This window comes from Heloderma suspectum, chromosome 5 (genome assembly GCF_057233095.1).
Source record: "Heloderma suspectum isolate Gila_16-S chromosome 5, 16-S_ref, whole genome shotgun sequence".
NCBI classification, from domain to species: Eukaryota; Metazoa; Chordata; class Lepidosauria; order Squamata; family Helodermatidae; genus Heloderma; species Heloderma suspectum.
This window is the reverse complement of record NC_139462.1, coordinates 178309281-178322859: the sequence shown is the minus strand read 5'-3', so window position 1 is coordinate 178322859 and position 13579 is coordinate 178309281. Positions and strand designations below refer to the sequence as shown.

At 49.3% G+C, this 13579-nt stretch overlaps 1 protein-coding gene across 1 annotated transcript; it reads left to right on the top strand.

Annotated features, from left to right (window-relative positions):
• Nucleotides 1-578: 578 nt before the first annotated feature.
• On the top strand, nt 579-7781 carry EVX1 (even-skipped homeobox 1). Its single transcript, XM_084860444.1, has 3 exons — nt 579-1275; nt 4343-4596; nt 7248-7781. Exons 1-3 carry the CDS (start codon nt 813-815, stop codon nt 7779-7781), a joined length of 1251 nt encoding a protein of 416 aa, XP_084716570.1. The 5' UTR covers nt 579-812.
• The last annotated feature ends 5798 nt before the right edge of the window (nt 7782-13579 follow it).

Sequence of the window (13579 nt, the reverse complement as noted above, 5' to 3'; positions counted from 1 at the left end):
GGGGGAGAGACCCTTAATCACAAGAAGTAGCCCAATTTTCATGAATGCTTTTTCAATCTAGTAGTTCTTGCAAGTGCAACTTTGAAGGCAACCATAGCAAAGAAGAAACCATAAATAATAGACTGGAAGGAGAAGGAATTCGTAAGGTGTCTTTTTGGGGAAATGTAGCTCTGAATTTTCTCCTCCCTTGTGGATCAAAGTTCTAGTTGTTTAAAAAACAAAACACCAAAAAAGCTGAAAATAAAATCGGAAGGTTACTTAACTCTCCTACTGAGGAACTCAAAGGACGCTCGTTTGCAGTTGAATTCACTCCGCATCTCCCTTTTCTCACACTTGCCCCTCGCATCCTTCGCAAGCGCTCGTTACACCTGGTGCATCTCTCCCGCTCCCCCACCCGAAGAGCCCCCGCCGCCCGCCCCCCGCCGCCCCTTTAACTCTTCGCTCCGGCTCTTCCTTTCATCTTTCTCGCCGGCAGACGTTTCTATTTATCCCCCGGCAATCTAGCGAGTGGCGTCACCAGAGGTACTGTAATGACGATTGCACCATTAAGGGATGACAGCTTTAGAAAGAAGAGGGCAATGGTGAGATCCCTCCCAGAGCCGGCGCTGCACACTGGAGCGCTCGCATCACAAGGTCACCCCCCGGCTCACGCCGCGGCTCCTCTCTGCATTGGCAGCAGAGGTCTGCTGGGAGGGGAGGGGAGGGGAAGGGAAGGGGGGGGGACAGAAGGCGCAAGAGGGTGGATGGGGGTGGGGGTGGGGTGGGGTGGGGGAGAGAGGGAGAATCTGGATTTTATTTAAAAGACAAGCACAATGGAAACCAGGAAGGAGATGGTGATGTTTCTGGAAGGAGGTCAGCTCGGCCCTCTGGCAGGCAAGAGGGCATCCACTTTGGCAGAGACAGTGGGAAGCCCCGGCCAAGAGGCGCAGGACAAGATGATTCACAGGGGCTGCCTGAGCCCTAGATCGGGCCCTTTGCCCTCCCGAGAAAGAGGAGGAAGAGGAGGAGGAGGAGGAAGGGTGGAAGAGGAGGAAGACGAAGAGGAAGAGCAGGAGGAGGTGGAAGTGTTACCGGGGACAGGGACGGTCCCGGAGAACCGCTCGGCTGCGGCGGCGCTCCTCTCTGCCGGCCAACAGCCCCCACTCCACCGCCTCTCCTCCAGCAAAGGCCAGCAGAGCAGCTCGGACACCGAGTCGGATTTCTATGAGGAAATCGAGGTGAGCTGCACCCCGGAATGCGCCACGGCCAACGCAGAATACCACCAGCACAGCCAAGGTAACCCCCTCTCCCTCCCCTCCCCTCCCCTCCCCTCCCCCGCCCTCTCCAGCTCCCGGGCTCAGGCAGGCGCCGGCCAGCTTGCCTCCCAGGGTGGGAGATCCCACCTGCCCTGGAGGGGATTAGCACGAGTCCCTGCCAGCCAGCGGGGTGCCCGGGGGCTGGGACCCATGAGGCTGGGTCTGATTTTCCACTGGATCCCCAAAGCAAGGAAGCGCTGGCCTCTGGGGCTGGAGACAAGGCAGCCTCCATACATCCCATCCGGCTCAAGTGTCTTGAAGATCGCGGCCTCTGTTTCATTTTGTGTTCTCCCCCCCCGCCCTCCGCCTCCCCTCTTAATCCCCCCCCCCCCCGGATCCATAGAGCCGCGGCGCTTGGGCTCCTTCTATCTCTAATTGCCCGCAGAGAGACATCTGCAATAACCCCACACATCTCCCGCTTTGAAGTCTAACGACGTGTTAATAGGGGACATGAAATCGCATCCTCGGCTGCTGCAACAGAGAATTAGGATCTTTGCAGATTTCATTCCCAGCAGCCCAGACGTTTATTTGTAATGAATTCCCCCAGAAGCTTTTCCTGTTCCAGTGCAGAGCACCCCCTCATCGCTTCCTCTACCCACCCAGGATGGGCTCCCTGCCCCCTTCCCGGTCCCAAGGAGGGGAAAGAAGTCGAGCTTCCCTGGATTGTGCCAAGATCAAAAGAAATCCGCCCTCCTGCTGGCCAGAGGCTTGCCAGTTGCCGGTTGGGGGGAGGGGGGGTGAGTTTCCCCTAGCACGGCTGCAACGTGCCTGGATGAGCACGGAAGTCTCCCCCCAAAAAAGACCGTAAAATCTCCTCAGACCGCCCCGGCTGTCTCTAGCTCCCTCCCCCCCGCCCCCACCAGGGCAGAGCGAAGGGGTCCTGTTTGCAAGTTGGTTCGAGGTCCCAATTGCCTTGTCACTTCCCTGTCTCGCTGGCGCCAGCTCGGAAGTGGTCACAGGGCTTCAATTGCCTTTGGTCTCATTCAGGCACAATGAGAACTGGATGCATTTGAAAGCCAAACGCCGAAACGACGGGCCTTTTCTCATCCCCTCCCACCAGCAACACTACCACTCCCCCTCCTCAACCCCAGAGCCCTAAACTTCTTCTGGGAAAGTGTTGGCCAGAGCAAAAACCTCCTGTTTTGGCCTAGGGGTGTTCTTTCATCTCGATTGTCAGAAGGAAGAAGAGGTGGGGTGGGGAAATAAATAAATAAATGCATCTTCCCATCCCACAAGGAGGGTGAACCCTCCAAATGCCCCCTGGCATTTCTGTCCTCGCTCCCCACTCGCTATTATCATGTATAACCTGGCCAAGAAGAGCAATCCGGGACAAGCCACTGGCGGGTTCTTGGTCAGTGCAGTGGCAAGTACCCCCGCCACACACACACACACACACACGAGGCCTAAGAGCTGGATGCTAAGATCGACCTTTCTCTTTTGTACAGTAGGAAAGGAAATCTCACCGGATGGTGTCAGCGATGCTTCTTAACATCTTTATCCTATTCCCGTTGTACTGAAGAAATTACATTCCACCGTGTGTGTGTGTGTGTGTGTGGGTGGGGGGGGAGAAACAGAGAGATATTCCCAGAGGACTAGTCGCGTTGGTCTGTAGCAGCAAAAACAACAAAGAGCCGGTGGGCACCTTAAAGGCTAAGAAATTTATTGTAGCATAAACTTCCGTGGATTCCAGTCCACCTGAGTGATCAGATGCCAGATGATGGGGGTGGGGGGTGGGGGGGTTGGGGGAGGGAGGGAGGGAGAAAGAGACTAAAAATGTTTCTCTTCTCCAGTAGGTGTTTGTTTGCTTTCAAAGGAGCCTGGAGATGGACAGGCCTCTGATTCTTACTTCCCTCCTCCCAATTCCTTTCAGCCGCAGGTGCTGGCAAAAATGAGTCCAAGGAAAATCTCTCCTTACTTTCTGCGTCTGTTCAAGGACCAGCCCTGGGATGCTGAAGCGTTTGAAGGAAGCCGGTGTGCATTCCTCAGCTCTACACACGCCTGGGCTTGCGATCGGAAGCCCACTGACTTCAGTTCAATCCCATAGAAATAAACGGGAATGATTTACCAATAAATGTGCCCGGCAATAGGAGCGTTATTTGGCCATATGTCCAGTGGATTCCAGTGTAAACGATTTCAGGGGGTGGGATGGGGGATTCCGACCTTATATCCTGATGCTAAACAGACAATGAAATGCGGTTGGCTACTTCGAGTGAACTTACATTCCAAGGAAACCTTCATGTAGCGCAATCTTAAACCCGTTTACTCGAAGTAAGTCTCGTTACAGTTAATAGGGCTTACTCTCTGGTAAATGTGCATAGGATTGCAATCTTGGCAAAAGGAGAAAACAACAACTCGAGATTGGCATTCTGTTCCTAAATGCATTCCGTGGTCATACCTGACTACCTGGCTTGAAAGGACATTTTACTGATTTCACGGGCCTAAGCGCCCTTACTTCCGAGGTGTGCCTTTTCCTCTTACTTCAGCAGACCTCACTTCCAAGTGTGGGAGAAAAAGCCCCACAGTTTTCCCCACACAAGTAAGCGGAAGACCAAATCTGATGCAACCCAATCATACAGACAACCCGAGAACTAGGGATGCTTACTCGGAAGTAAATCACACGGAGTTCAGTGGGACTCAGGCTCAAGTAAGCGTGCATAAGACGGCAGCGTCAGTTGCTAATACATCCCACTGAAATTAATAGGATGTACTTTCGAGTAAAGATGCCCAGGACGGGATTGTAAATCTATTTAAATCCGAGCAGCACTAGATCTGTGGATGGGGCCTGTAGTCCAGCTCTCTCCATGCCACCAAGTAACCAACAGAAAAATGGGCTCTTTTTATCTGTATTTCTTTATTATTTTGATTTGTACCCCGCCTTTCCGCCAAGAAAATGGAGCTCGAGGCGGATGCCTATCTGTACGCATCCACTCTCCACTTGATGCCAGTTCAGTGGGGCTTCAGTACGGTGGGATGGGGGTGGGGGTAGGCTGGGGAAAGCGAACTGTCTTTCTCTCTCTGGATGTCTCCCTCTCGCCTTCCCTTTCCAGGACAGTGCTCGGAGACGTCAGCAGGCAGCCCCAGCAGCGGCGGCGATCCCCCCAAGGGCGGTGCGGGCGTCGGCGGGGGCTCCCAAGGGTCGCTCTCCTGCAGCGCCAGCGATCAGATGCGCCGCTACCGGACGGCCTTTACCCGGGAACAGATCGCTAGGCTCGAGAAAGAGTTCTACCGGGAGAATTACGTGTCGAGACCCAGGAGATGCGAACTGGCGGCCGCCTTAAACCTACCAGAAACCACCATCAAGGTACGTTCGCAAGCTCCAGGTTCGGATTAGCACAAGGTAACTCCCACCATCCCATCCACGGCCACCACATCCCATTCCTGCGCGCTACATAGAAGCAGAACGCTTCCCTGCAGTGGTGCAGCTAGGCTTGGACCTTGGGGCCAGGTGCAAGCTCCCCCCCCCCCGCAGCCCAGTGGGGCGGGCGGGGTTCCCAAATTCTCTGCCAGGGCGTGTCAGGTGGTGAGGGCGTCAGGGCCGCAGAAGCAAACTCTGGTTTATTCCTGTAGTCGTGAAGGTGCTCTGGTTTAAGTGTATCTAAAATGCAAAACTGCACGTGCAGAGTATTATTATTATTATCACCACCATCAATAATAATAATAATAATAATAATAATTTTAAAAAAAAACAATGATCAGGGTTGGCAAACAGTTTTGCTCCTGTTCTAACGTATCAGGAATGTAAAAGCAGTTGTAAATCATGGGAAGGCTGGAGTGGGAGGAGGAAAAGAGAAATGTGAGTTGTGTGCTTCACAACTGAAATATTACACATGGCCGTCTAAAACCCACCCACCGCCAGAAGTCCAGGATCTGAAATGACCTAGCTGCAGACTTCCGGCACTGGCCTGGCGCAAAGACTGCAGCCAATGACAACTCGCAGGCCCTTCCATCCTACTCCATCGCCTACTCAGGAGCGCTTATTAAGGCAGGGCGGTCACCCCCCCCCCCCTTCAAACCCTTTGGCTACGCTTAAGTGGTCACAAGGATGGCGGCTTTACTGCGGTTTCCTTTCACCCTTTCGGCGCTTGCGAAGTGGGGATCCTACTCTGCATTCGTAAATCGTTGATTACGCGACCAGAGGGCGAAACCTGCTCTGGTCACTCGATACGTAGCCAATGGGGCGTGTTCTTGTGTACTTGGGAGAAGTGCGATCCTGACAATGCAGTCCTATATGTTTCTACTCAGAAGTAAGCCCCATTTAGTTGGATGAGCCTTGCTCCCAGGTGAAAGGTTTATATAGGATTGTAGCCTAAACCACTTATTTGGGAGCCAGTGTCAGTGAAATCAATCCAAAATAGCATAAAGCCTTAAGGACGATCAAGCAACACCTCACAACGTCCTGAGCAACCTCCGGACCGCGTGAGCTCACTGCTCCGTTTTGGATCCCCCTCCCCCCGGACCAACAGGCCTACTTGCAATTCTGTCCATGGAAATCAGTGGCATTTATTCCCAAGTAAATGCATTTAGAATGGCATCGTCAGCCCTTTTGACTTCAACCGGATTACACAGGCTGGAATAGACGCATTGTGGTTTAAATGGCGTCTGGATCAAACTCTCTATTAGAAATAGAGAGTTTCTAACTCTCTATTACACAGAGAGTAAACTCTCTATTACACAGAGAAAGCAGTTTTTGGCTGCACCCTATGCATACTTACTTGGGAGTGATCCCCTTTGAACTCAGTGGGACTTCTTTCTGCGTAAAGTCTACAGGATTTCACTACACACGTCCCCTGCCTTCATCTGCTGAGAGATGGCCTGTGTGTGCAATCCTTATAAACTGAAACACACGATCTAGATATTACAGACTATTTTCCAATGCAGCTATTAGCATAAAAGAAATTCCACACACCAAAGGCTGTCAAGGATTCAGCTTGGTTTCTTTTGGAAGGGGTTAATCTCCCATTAATTTTAGTGGGATATGGAATACACCCATTTTATAGTCAAGGATTCTTTCAAACATACTGGAAACATGTAAAGACTGAAAAGTGGACAAGATAGGAAAGACAGAGGGGATGCAACCGAGAAGCAATTCTGAACCTTGAAATAATAAGTCATCATCCTGCCCTGGCACTCCATGTAGATGTCTAGTAAGGGAGGGAGGAAGGGAGGTCCTTCCTGGGTAATGTGGAGGCCTACGGGACAAGAGAGAGAGAGAGAGTAGAGAAGGACAAGAGAGAGAGAAACTACTCTTCTCAAATCTTATTGAAATGAATAGAAGTTGCACAAAAGTGCATTTCTGGAGGAGAAATCTGAGCAAGATCATTCCCCTGACCTGAAGGTGAACTTCCAGTGTTGCTGTCATCTTAATATTGCCAGGTCTTGTTGGACGTTGTTGGCCACACTCACGAGACACCACACACACACACACACACACACACTTTATTCATTTGATTTATATTCAGATATATAGGCTACGAGAGAGAGAGAAAAAAAAAACCAAACAGCCGGGCTACCTGTCCCTCCAGGTTTCAGTGACGATTATGTAAACCCAGCAGGTAGATTTCTTTTGTTTTGTTTGTTTGCTTGTTTGTTTGAAGACCAACGAACATCGTGTGGTAAATTTTGTTCCTTTAAATGGATGGATTGGAAGGCACTGTGTACTCTGCTGAAGGCCGCAGGGACACGGGATATATCGTTGCTTCCTACTGTCCGCGGCCAGATCGCCTTGTCGTACTTCGGCAAGCAGGAGTCTGGCGGGCGCTGAGGATGCCGGCGCTCCGGGCTCCTCGGCTGAGGCGTCCGTTCCGCCGCGTTCTAGGAGTTGCCGTACTCCAAGAAAGCGGCATCGGCCTGCAGCCTTCCTTGAGGGGGGACCGGGTGCCTCAGGGTTGCGGTCATTCGCCTCCTCCGGGGATGTTAAGAGCTTCCTGTGGTTCTTCTGTCTGTCCCTCCCAGGTGTGGTTCCAGAACCGGCGCATGAAGGACAAGAGGCAGCGCTTGGCCATGACTTGGCCCCATCCGGCAGACCCGGCTTTTTACACCTACATGATGAGCCACGCGGCGGCCACGGGCAACCTGCCCTACCCCTTCCCGTCCCACCTGCCCCTTCCTTACTATTCCCACATGGGCCTGGGCGCCACCTCGGCCTCTGCCGCCGCCGCCCCCTTCAGCTCCCCCCTGAGACCGCTGGACACCTTCCGGGTCCTGTCCCACCCGTACCCCAGGCCGGAACTGCTGTGCGCCTTCCGACACCCGTCCCTCTATGCCGGGCCCACCCACGGACTGAGCGGCGCCGGGGGCAGCCCGTGCTCCTGCCTGGCTTGTCACGGGAGCCAGGCCAACGGGCTGCCCCAGAGGCCTTCGGGATCGGACTTTACCTGCTCGGCCACCACCAGGACGGACTCTTTTCTCACCTTTACGCCCTCGGTGCTGAGCAAGGCTTCCTCGGTTTCCCTGGATCAGCGGGAAGAAGTCCCCTTGACCAGATAAAAGGTTCATCTCAGGTTTCCCTTCCTCCCCCGCCCCCGCTCCCCCCCAGCCGGTCAAAAACATCCATCCCGCCTTTATTTAATTACATTAGGTGGACACCAATGGAACGTTTCAATGTGGGGTGGGGGTGGGGGTGGGGGTGGGGGAGGAAACTCAAATAAATGAACAGATAAATGAAAGAAGGATCTCCATTCCGTGCAATCCATGGAAGAATACTAGTGAATTTGGAAGCGATAGGTGGGGGACTTTGCCAAGAACGCACCTATGAAGGAAGGAAGGTAGAACTTTTGTCTCCGAAAGACTTGTCTGCAGCCTAAGGGGGGGGGGGGGCAGGATGCCCACCAACCACGGCATAAATAGCTTATGCATAATCTTGTATGTGACTAAAAGGAAAATACTTGAAAAGAAGAAGTTGTCGATCCTAACAAAACAAAAATGTATGCCTGATGAAAGTAAAGTTTTATTCTTTGCCAGATTAAAAAGAAAGAGTGAAGGGCCTTTGTGGATTCGCAGTTTAAGAGTGTCAATCCTGTTATTTTTGGTTTTGGTTTTTTAAACGCATTGACTGAAAGAACAACAAAATAACAACGTTCAACTGGTACATGATATATGTTGGTGGGCATTCTTTAAAATCTTTTCCATACTCTCAGAAATACCAGGTTTCCCTACAGATTTTATTAATATTTTATTTTAACTTTTAAAGAAAGAAGTGTCTTGCCAACTGGGAAGGAGCGGGGCCGGCGGTTGGGAGAGTGAAATTGGCAGAGGCAAGCCCAGAGGGGTCAAAGCTATTTGTCCTTTAAAATAACAACGTTCCATTGTCAGTTGCTGAATTGTGACCACACCAGCGAAATTAGCAAGTGATGTATATGCAGCGAGCTTTTTCTTTTTTCTGTTTTTGAATACGTCGGCTGCAAGAGTATTCTCAGCACAGAGACCGTGTGCCTGCCAAACGCTAACAAGCCGCCAGGGGAAGAGATTAAGTGACAGGGAGCAGAACTCTTTCCTTCACACAATCACTGATCTGCAAATTAAAGCCAAGGCGGTTTCCTCTTCTTCCTGGTTCACCTTCAGTTCCCCCATTGCCTTCCACACCATCACCACCACCACCTTTTTGATTTGCTGCCTTTGAATTTAGAACGTAAATTCTCCTCCCCCCACCCCATCTTCCTGTACTTGTCTCTATAATTTCGTGAGTGACTTTCTGCACTCCTTATTCGTAAAAGTTCCCCTTCTCAGCTTCTTTTCCCAGTCCTGAATGTATTTATAAATTTATTTTCGATTTGATCCTCCTCTTGTCAAGTGGAAAGAAATGTTCCTGGAGATCCTTAAGTTATTTTGTATATTATACAGGAAGTGTAGGTCCCATAATTTAATAAGAAAAAAATACAGCCCACAGCCCACGCATATTAGACTGGGCTGGTACTTTCTCCTTGCCTTCAATTATTTAACCTGCCATTTCAAATAAAAAAAGTCACCCAACTTCACTCACGGTTATCTTTTACCAAGTCACATTTTTAAAAGCTCACTACATTTTGTCCAGGTATAGCTATTATTATTGTATTATTATGATTATGATTATTAAATACAGTTTAAAATCCCCTCTTGGAGCTTCTATATCTCCAAATTATATTCCCAGTTTGATTGTAATGGAGATAAAAGAGGAAGGGGGAGAGCCGGAGAGAGAGAGGGAGAGATTTGGACATATTTACTAGCCTAGTTTTTGTTAAATCTCCGAGGAAGTCATAGGCCTAGTAATCGACAGCCCAAATCCACAAATCATCAGTTAAGCCTGACTGAAGCAAGGATAAATGTGGAAAGTAAATTTTACTGAAATCGGTGTTTACTTCCAATTAATGTTAATGTTGTTGCTGCAGACCAGAATATTAGCCATAATTATGTCGATAGGACTCAGTTTAGGACTCAGTTCGGCTTAACAATTCCAAATAAACTGGTTAGAGGAAAACATTTGTTTAGAAAGATGTTGGCCACAATCCTTGGGAAAGTCCAGGTTATCAAGCCCAATTGAAATGAACCAGGTCAAGGGAACACAGAAGTGAGCCCTCCCATTCATTCCCTGAAGGTTGTATTCTTTATAGCATTAGTACAAAGGGTTAAAAGCGTAAAGCAACACTGTTTCTACACTAATTGGTCTCTGGACTAGAGAACGATAAGCCTACATCTCAAAACATTGCTCTTCAATTTAAGAATGATTCACCCCTTGGGACTTCAAAATGTAAAGGCTGATAAACTATTCACTCAAAAACAAAACTCTAGTTGATTCTGACAGACGTGCCATCTAAAAGGAAAGGGGGTGGGGAGAGGGGGAGGGAGAGAGAACCCTTTATGTAATCCAGAACATTATAATTTTTGTTTGGTAGTCTGAATATATTATAAACGAATAAACAAGCAAATAATAATACAGAATAAGCCTGAAATGTACTAAAAGTACCCTAGAAAACTAGACATATTTACCTGGAAATAAATCCCATTAAATCAATAGGACTGAGTTCTGAGATAACGCATTTAGGATTGGGGTGTAAATCTAAGGTCTAGGATTAAAATGGAGATAAGACTGGTCACCATCTTCCCAACGGTATAGCTCTGTTTACCTACCTGTCTAAGCTACGCAGGAATTCTTAACGTGGACATGTGGAACAACCCATTTGTGAGAGTCAATAAAGGAGAACACAGGTTTGAGTTAATCTTATGACACAGGTCTCATAGAGAAAGAAAGGCAATGGCTTCCCTTAGCCTGGGTTTTGGGGGGTGGGGGGGTAGTTACTAACTTGGAGTTGTTAGCTCCGGTAGAGGCCTCCCCCCACCGCCCTCGTCTGTCCAAATCGCCCACTGGCTTCCAACCAAATCTCTTTTTCTCAAAGAACAGTGACGTGAAATCCTGTTTGAAGTCCACGGCGAAGATGTTCATCAGTCCAGCTCCAGCTTAGACGGATGACCTTCTCAGGCTTCAGAGAACATTCCGTGCAATCCAGAACTTCGTGGTCTGAACGGGAGGGAGGATGGGCCAGGGCTTCAGTGAACTGACTTGGAACTAAGTTCTACATAAATCGAACTTGGTAAAAGTGAGTTGTGGACCTCGGGACCCGAGTCGCTGTAAAAGTCCCAATGGAAATTCAGCGGGTCGGCAGTCCTAAACAACTGCATTATAATAGAAGTGCAGAGAAAAGGACTGTGAACTAGTGCTCAATACATAACGGTTGCCACCTGAGTCCCAAAGAACTGGACGTTAAAAAAATAAAATAGACCAAAATATATGTTTACTTTTCCAACTCCCGTTGGTATAGGAGGATGCAAGCTTTCGAGGACCGCTGAATTCTTCCCGGGAATGTTTCTTCGCAGGTCCAATTCTTCCTACAAACGTGTAGCTGTAGCACAATCCCATACATGCTTTGTGGAGGGCTCCCATCGAAGCGCATACGACTGCAACAGAAACACCCGTCATATGGAGGTTACACCTCTCAATCCTGTGCGGGTCTGTTCGGGCCACCCCTACTCGGAAATCAGTCCCATTGAGTTGAATAGGACTTCGACATGGCGCATCCCTTGGCGCTGTATTGGTGCCATGCAGGATTCCCCGTCCAAATGACCACCAGGAGGTTTTAATTTTTATTTTAAACCCGTGAAGATGTCATACTTGTGCAATTACTATTATTACGCAGGAGTGCGAGCTCAGCTGATTTCCTGAAAAACAGTTTAGTTTCACAAGATCGCATTTGCTCAGGCATGTACCTTCACTGGGAGAATTAAAGCGGAGTAGGCGAGGATCATTCTGTCGAAAGACCTCAAGCGGAGAAGGGTTCAAAATAAATGAAGCAGGATGTTTATTTCGTGTCACTTTAGGGTCGAATTGGCGATGTTGGAGGTTGAATTAACATTTCAACGACAAATCCTGGGTGCTGCTCCGTGAGCATCTGCTGAGGAGTTTGACAGCAAGAGAGAGAGAGAGAGAGAGAGAGAGAGAGAGCGCCTTCCCGCTCCTCGGCCCCCCATTCAAACACTCCCACACACACCACACTATCCTCTCTCTCAACTGTCCCGCTGGGAGCCATTGCCTTCCAAATGGGCTTTCTTTGGCGGATCCTGCTGTAGCAGAAGAGATGCTAGTGAGTTTCCCCCCCCCCCTTTTCCTCCCGCGATTCGGTCATATAGGGCAGAGATTGCCTGAGACAGGTAAATAGGCTGCGAGGTTGCGGTAATGCCAGGCGTATTTTCAGTTAATAGGGTGGGAAAATGAGGTGTCTGGAGCGATATTGGAAACTACAAGATCGATGATCCGTCCTCGTGTCCAATCAGCAGCCTTTAATTGACTGTATTTTCTACGTAATTGAGCCACTGTGCCTTTAAATTGAAGTGGAAGATATAACAATACATCTTTGCTAGGAGGAATTACTCATTACTTCATAATGAAATTTTCCTTTTGCCAAGAAGTGGGTTCTCTCTCTCTCTCTTTCTTAAACACCCAGGCTGGTGTTTGGCAACAGCTTCGTGGAAGAATGTGCAAAGAAGAATGGGAAGAGGGAAGATCTGATGGCAAAGGGGGTCAGGCAAATCAGGGGGAAGGGAGAGCCAAATCCTCGTGAAATCAATGGATTCAATAAACATTGGCATAAGAGCCCTTCTGTATGAAGCAGAAAGGGAAGCAGGGACAGTAACAAACAAGATCTTGGATTTATAGCTTGATGAGAAAACCCTGCTTCATCCTCTAGTAACCTCTCCCCCAACTACACACACACAAACTGGGAGTATGAGCTCTTGATTTCGATGGGCCTTGTGCGCGCGCGCGCACACACGTATAGGTTGACGGACGGACAGAAAGAAAAAGCATCCCACATCAGGCTGTCAGGCTGCCTGCCTTGTCAGCCGCAAACGCCCGTTGTCTCCGGGCCCCTCCGAGGTGCCACTTTCCATCCAGCCCAATTCGGCTCCAACCGGCCGGCAGCGGGTTGTTAGCGTGTGATTGATTGCCTTATTAAAGCGTGCTCTTGTAAGTGTGACCGAACGGATTGCATTGCATATGTTTGGAATAATGCTCATTTTAAGCAACTGAAGAAAGGGAGATGAGCTCAAGAGAGAGGGGCTTGGCGCTAAATGATCCCACTGCGTGGGTCTGGAACTCGGGCATTAAATTGCTCAGTTACAATTGCTCAATTGATCAAGCTTTTCTTCTGCCGGCTGGCCATCTTTGGGATGGTTTCCCTCCAGCACGTAAAATGCAGCCACTCCTTATTAGTCCACCGACGGTCTGTTGATTAAATTAGGTAGGATCTGCTTTCCCCCAGGTACTTTCTGGTCCAGAGGTTGCTTACTACGGATTAGTCACCCCAGTTTTAAACCTTTATCCGATCCTAACAGCCAGTGTGGTGCAGTGGTTACGGTGCTGGACTGAGACTCAGGAGGTCGGGGTTCTAGTCCCCTCTCGGCTATGACGCTCACTGGGGACTTTGGGCTAGTCACTAACTCTCAGCTTAACCTACCTCACAGGGTAGTTGTGAGGGCAGAATGGAGAGAAGGAGGAAGAGCATCATGTTCGCCTCCTTGGGTTCCTTGCAAGAGTAAAAAAGCCAGGATATAAATGAAATAATAACAAAATTAAAACATTATAAGTAGATTTCCCACCAGCTTTCCGACTTAGTGTTAGGCGAAGGTCCTAATGCACACCAAAGATTGTGAAACGAGAACCAGGAATGGGAATTGTTCTGGGTTCATTAACGGGGAGTACAAGGCTATACTGTTGCATAGCTCTGTTAGCGTTCTGGCTGGTTCTGACTAAAACCCAG